At 41.4% G+C, this 6,469-nt stretch overlaps 1 protein-coding gene across 1 annotated transcript; it reads left to right on the forward strand.

The window, feature by feature from the left end:
• Positions 1–313: 313 nt before the first annotated feature.
• On the forward strand, positions 314–736 carry LOC145415055 (uncharacterized). The gene has a single exon (XM_080284472.1). It carries the CDS (start codon positions 314–316, stop codon positions 734–736), a length of 423 nt encoding a protein of 140 aa, XP_080140598.1.
• Positions 737–6,469: the final 5,733 nt, after the last annotated feature.

The following is a 6,469-nucleotide window of genomic DNA, read 5'->3' on the forward strand; positions in this document are numbered from 1 at the left end:
GCTCTGTCAGGTGCCAAGTGGTCCTCCATCCTAGACATGAAAGCAGGATATCACCAGGTCAAAGTTGTCAAAAATGACAAGACGAACTCAGCCTTTTCATACGGGCAGGGTTAATGTCGGTTCAGAGTGATTCCATTTGGACTGTTAATGCCCAAGCTATTTTGAGTGTCAATTTCTGGAGGGCCTGCACTGGCAGGCAGCTCTCATCTATCTTGATGATGTGAATGTGTTTGGATGGACTTGCGGCCAGGAGTTGGAGAGGCTGTCAGAGGTGTTCAACAGGATCTGAGCAGCACACCTCAAGCTAAACCATATGAAGTGCTACTGGTACTTGTTCCACAAGGAAGTGAAGTACCTGGGGCATATTGTAGGTGAGGAAGGTGTCTGTACTGATCTGCAGAAGATGGCAGCTGTGAAAAATTGGCCAGTTCTAACTTGTGTGAAGGAACTACGGAGTTTCCTGGGTTTGTGTACCTATTACCGGCGTTATGTCAAGGACTTTGCATTGATAGCTCCACCTCTACACAAGCTGTTGGGAAAGAGGAAGAAGTGTATTTGGGCTGCAGTGACTCAGAAGGCCTTTGATGAACTCCAGCATGCACTGACAAGCACTCCAGTGTTGCTGTACCCAGATCAGTGTCAATCATTCATCTGGGACTGTGACGCTAGTGACAATGACACTGGTGGAGTCTTGTCGCAGAAGAAGGATGACAAAGAGTATGTGGTGGTGTATTAAAGCAAGAAGATCAGCCCACCAGAATGGAACTACTGTGTAACCCGTAAGGAGCTCTTGGCAGGGATGAAGAGCCTTGACTTCTGCCCCTACTTATATGGATGGACCATGCAGCACGCAAGTGGTTAAGACATTAAATCTAAAAGGACTACTGGTATGCTGGCTCAGGAAACTGGACCAGCACGATTATGAGGTGCAACCCCATCCTGGGCAGGTACATGACAATTCAAACAGCCTGAGTTGTTGACCTTGCGACCCAGCATGCGAGCAGTGAAGTAGGAAAGAAGACCTTGGCAAGAAATGCAGCCATACTACAGAGACAGGGTCAGTGTCAGCTGAAGAAGACGTGAAGAGGCTGCACATGGAGGATACTGCTTTACAACCAGTGCTAGAGTGGCTGCTGTGGAGTACAGTGCGACCATCTTGGGAAGAGGTTTCCAGGTTCAGCCCTGCAACTAAGAGCTACTGGAGTCAGTGGGGCCTTCTTTGTTTGAACAACGGACTAGTGGGGCATCAGTGGGAGACACCTGATGGCCTCAGCAAGTACGGCCAGCTGGTGGTTCCTAAGAAAATGAGGTCTGAGGTCTTAGAAAAGTCTCAAAACCAGATCACTAGCAGGAATCGGAGAGTGAAGAAAATAAGTCTGCTGCGACAGAGGTTCTACTGGACAGGCATGCGTCAGGATGTCGAAGAGTGGTGTTGGGCCTGAAATGTATGCTATGCCAAGAAGGGACTCAAGAAATGTGGTTGGACCCCTCTTCAGCTGTACCAAGAGGGTGCATCCATGGAACAAGTCACAGTGGACATTGCTGGACCTCTGCCACTCACTGAAAGGGGGAACGGAACCAGCATACATGTGTTGCCGTGGGCTACTTCACAAAGTGGCCAGAAGCCTATGCCATCCCTGATCAGGAAGCCACAACTGTTACTCAGGTGTTGGTTGACCAGTTCTATCATTTTGGGTGCCACAAGAGCTACATTCAGACCAGGGTACAAACTTCAAGTCTGTTGTGTTACATGAGTGCTGAAAGTTACTGGGGATCAAGAAGACCAAGATGACCCCACTAAGGCTACAATCAGATGGTATGGTGGAGAAATTCATCTGGACCCTGGGACATACTGTAGATTGGCCAAGAACTGTGTAAAGGGACAGATGGAATGGGACCAGAAATTACCAGCATAGCTGAGGGTAAATCGGTCTGCATCCCGCGAGTCTACCGGCTACACCCCTGCAAAACTGATGCTGGCCATGAGTTACGATTGCCAGTTGATCAGGAAAGACCGCCTGGTGAAGAGCTGCCTGCAGAGACCTCCAGCTATGCGAAGCATCTTCGGGAAAGACTGGCTGAGGCACATCATCGAGTTTGAGGAGCTTTTAAGTTTTCAGGTGAAGTGATGACATGAACGTATCACGCCAAGGCATATGAGATGAGCTTCATGGATGGTGACAATGTTTGGCTATACAATCCTCAGCAGAAGAAGGGACAGTCACCAAAGCTGCAGAGCCCGTGGGATGGGCCCTACATTGTGATGGACTGCTTGTCAGACCGTCAGACGTAATGTACCGGATTCGGGGAAGCAAGAAGTCTTGCTCAAAGGTGGTACACAAGAATCGTCTGTAACAGTACCATGGGCCAGGACAGTACAGCTGGGATGTCGTCGAGGAATCGTGTGCACAAGCAGCCGATGATGTTGCGGAGGACCATGGAGCTGAAGCACAAGAGGATGGTGACAGTTTCCCTTGGTAAGAAATGAATCAGGAAGAGGACCAAGTAATTCCAGGAAGAGTGGACTGTGTGGAGGAGCAGGGATGTTGTTGGAAGAGGCATATCATAGAAGAAGACCTTATAAGTTATGGACTATTTTGTGGATAATTAAACGTTTAGTTTGGAGTAAGGATTACCTATGTTTGCGAATATTGTGTAGTTTTTCAGGACGACAAAGGACTAGGGAGAGGGTAGTGTTATGAAACACGAGTGCTAGCTGGGTGGTGCTGGGAAATTCCCGATGGTTCACACATTTTCAGTTGCCAGTCAGAATTGCCAGGTAGCATGCTGCTGTGAGCAGAGGTATTTTGTAAAGTCATTAATTTCTTTTTTTTTTCTTCTTCTCTATACTGTTTTATCTGGATGATTCTTTGTTCAATCATATACGGTAATTTAATTTCTGTTTGTATGATAAAGCATCTAGAGTGCTATGTAATGTAAGAAAGCTCGGGAATATTTTGGGCGTCTCCAGCTTCAAACTGTTGTCGCTAGGAGCACCCAGAACAATCTAGTAACCAGGAAGGTTATAAATGGATGGTGGAGAGAACAGAGGAGCTTCAGTCAGTATTACCTGTGGCACTGTGAAGTTAGTATAACTGGGATTGTGAAGCAGACAGTGCAATTACTTGGAAAGTAAAGACAACGAATGTGAGAAGCCTGTGCTATTATGTCGCCTGAGTTGATCTTACACTGAAAGGCTGACCTATGAAGAACAATTCATTAGGCGATGTTCTTCCTGTACTAAATTACTGCTGTTTAAGCCTGTGGCAGTGTGGGATGAGGATGTGATAACAATATAGCTACCAAGCTTTGCAAAGCATATACAATGTCATCAAAACTGTCAACTTTGTCATAACTGTCATCACAATCCATCACCTCTTTCATAATCAACACTGTCTTGGCTTCTTCAACTCACTAATGATTTTTAATATCTACAATACATTCAGTTCCCAGGATATGAATTCCAAATCTTATAAAAATTATATGTTTTCCAAAGGAATTCTGAATCAGTTTATTTATCTATTTATTTATTTATTTATTTTTTTTAACATTCAACACTGCAAATTCTTTTTATAGTTTCCAAGATTGCTGCTTTACTGACACTGTGCTGCAGTAGTCTATTGTCACCCCAAGGTATATACCACAAGCTGAGCTCATGCGAACCAAGAGGTCACTTCATCATTTTTTTTTTGTAGCTAACGGTACAAATATTAAATATATATATATATATATATATATATATATATATATATATATATATATATATATATATATATATATATATATATATATATATATATATATATATATATATATATATATATATATATATATATATATATATATATATATATATATATATATATATATATATATATATATACAGATATATATATATATATATATATATATATATATATATATATATACAGTAGAAGCTCGATTACCCAGGCTCGGATTATCCAGCTTTCGTTATATCCAAGCCGTGACCGAATAGTTCAGTGGTACAGTAATACATAGAATTATCCATACAATAGCTCTGGTTTAAACAGGAAGCATCCAGTTGCTAAGGAGCAAGGCATGGGTAAACCAGAGAGTCTGCTCACCCTGCCCCCACCCACACCTCCTGCCCACAGCTCAATCACAAGGGTGGTAGGGTGGAGTTTGGTGAGGAAACAGATACAACTGACCTAGCCTAACCTTGCTGAACTACTTAATAATTTAACCTAATTTAACCTAACCTGACCTAACCTCGGCTCCAGTTGGGAAATTGGGAAACTAAATCCACTTTTGTGTACGATGAGTTTCTTCCATTATGCCCGAAACAATCGTAGGTACGGCTTAAAGAACGTGATAATAAAATGGAAAATTTTTCAGCAAGAGAAGGTAATTTACTACCCTCAAAATAAAAAAAACAGAAAACAAACTGGAGGAATATGAAGTGAATTGGTGAAGTCTTTAGGTTGTATGCTTAAACGAAAAGTAATGGGTTTCTCAATTTTAGGGAATGAAATGGAACAAGAATGTCTGCTAATCAGAAAAAAAAAAAAACTCATGTGTTCTCGTAAGCTAGCAATCAGTTCTGCATTCTTCGTTGGATATCGCGCTTCCCAACACATTTCGGACCAACAGAGCAGTTATTTCTTCCTCATACATTTACTGTTCATTCTTTTGTTCATTCTTAAGTGTACTGTATGTATGAAAGAGAGTATTAATACAAACAATAATGCATTCCATTAACCCCATCAGAGCTGCCAGCCTCAAACAATGCTTTACTGCACTGGTGTAAGGGATGTTGGGTTAGGAAGAGCTATAAAAAACTGCAAACAATTATTGGAAGGGAACGAAGGTCACTGGAATGTTTACACGACCCTCCTCTACCATCTCAAACACTCAGGCGGCCTGCCACTTCATCTCATATGTTTTTGCCAATATGTTTAAATGCTAATGTAACATGCACCCTAATTATGAGTAAGTTTCTTCCATTATGCCAAAAACAATCATAGGTAAGGCTTAAGGAATGTTATGATAATAAGAGAGGAAATCTTTCAGCGAAAGGTAATTTACCACCCACTAAATAGGCTGAAAAATACAGAACACAAACTACAGCAATATGAATTGAATTGGTAAGGTTATTAGGCTGTATGCTTGGATGAAAATTTATGAGTTTCACAATTATAGGGGCCGAAATGGAACAAAAATGTTTACTAATAAGAAAAAATACTTTCATCTCATGTGTTCTTGTAAGGTGGCATTCAGTTCCACAGTCTTTGTTCGATGTCGCTTCCCAACACTTTTCGGACCGACAGAGCATACAGGTATTTCTGCTCCTTACAGATAAGTGTACATTTATTGCACATTCTTTTGTTCGTTCATGTATGTGTCAAAGAGAGAGAGTATTGATACAAACAATAATGTATTCCACTAACTCCTTCATGGCTGCCAGCCTTGAACAGGTGTCAGTGACGCTGAGTTAGGGAGAGTCATAAAAACTGCGAACAATTATGCGAAGGGAACGAAGGTCACTGGTATGTTTACACGACCCTACTCTACCATCCCAAACAGCCAGGCAGTCGCTTCATCCCATGTTTTCGCCGATATGTTTAAATGCTAAAGTAACATGCACCCTAATTTTGTTTAAATGCTAATGTAACATGCCCCCTAATTTTATTAATTCTTTCACAAATCATAGCAAATCACAAGATGGGTTTAGGGAGGAGGGGAAAAAGCCAGGTGTACCAGACAAGTCTTTTCACATCTGTAAGAAAAAGAAACTGACTTTATAACTTTGAAAGAATGGTTCCAAGGTCTGCCACGGGAGCACACAAATTTCTGACCTCACGAACACTGAGGGGGGTAAACATACACTTCGCTGTAAGCAGTAAAAGCATTTTACCACATCAGTTCATCCTGATGGTCTTATATTTTTCTGATTATTTCTGGGTTGGTAAATAAACATTTCTTGTTAAATCTGTTTCCCCGCTGTTTTTAGCTGTTCTGGTGTAACGACTCTCTGTTTGATTCGTTAAAGTAATGGCAGAAGACACTGTTCTAATCTAAGTGTTTAAACCTGGCCTAACCTAGCTTAACTGCACCTAATAATTTAACCTAACCTAATCTTCAGCAGGGAAGATGGGAAACAAAGTCCACATTTGAGTACAATGAGTTTCGTCCATTGTGCTGGAAACAATCGTAGGTACAGCTGTAGAATGTGACGATAATAACAGGGAGGAAATCTTTCAGTAAGAAAACGTAATTTACCAAACTGAACATAGTTTGAAAAATACTGAAACAAGCTGGAGGAATATACATTGAACTGGAAAGGTCTTTCTGTTACTTAAAGTGTACATTTACCGGTAAATAAATCAGTCTGTGTTTTGTTTCCGACGGATTAATCGTGCTTTTGGACTAATCAGGCAAACCCTTAACACCATATAGCCCGGATAATCAGGCTATCTTTGTGTGTGTG

This window comes from Coenobita brevimanus, chromosome 13, assembly GCF_032717465.1.
Source record: "Coenobita brevimanus isolate Jiangsu-jjx chromosome 13, ASM3271746v2, whole genome shotgun sequence".
Classification (NCBI taxonomy): Eukaryota; Metazoa; Arthropoda; class Malacostraca; order Decapoda; family Coenobitidae; genus Coenobita; species Coenobita brevimanus.

Bases quoted from the DNA above. Each gene is read 5' to 3' on its own strand.
- LOC145415055 (XM_080284472.1), top strand. From the start codon at position 314: ATGAAGTGCTACTGGTACTTGTTCCACAAGGAAGTGAAGTACCTGGGG.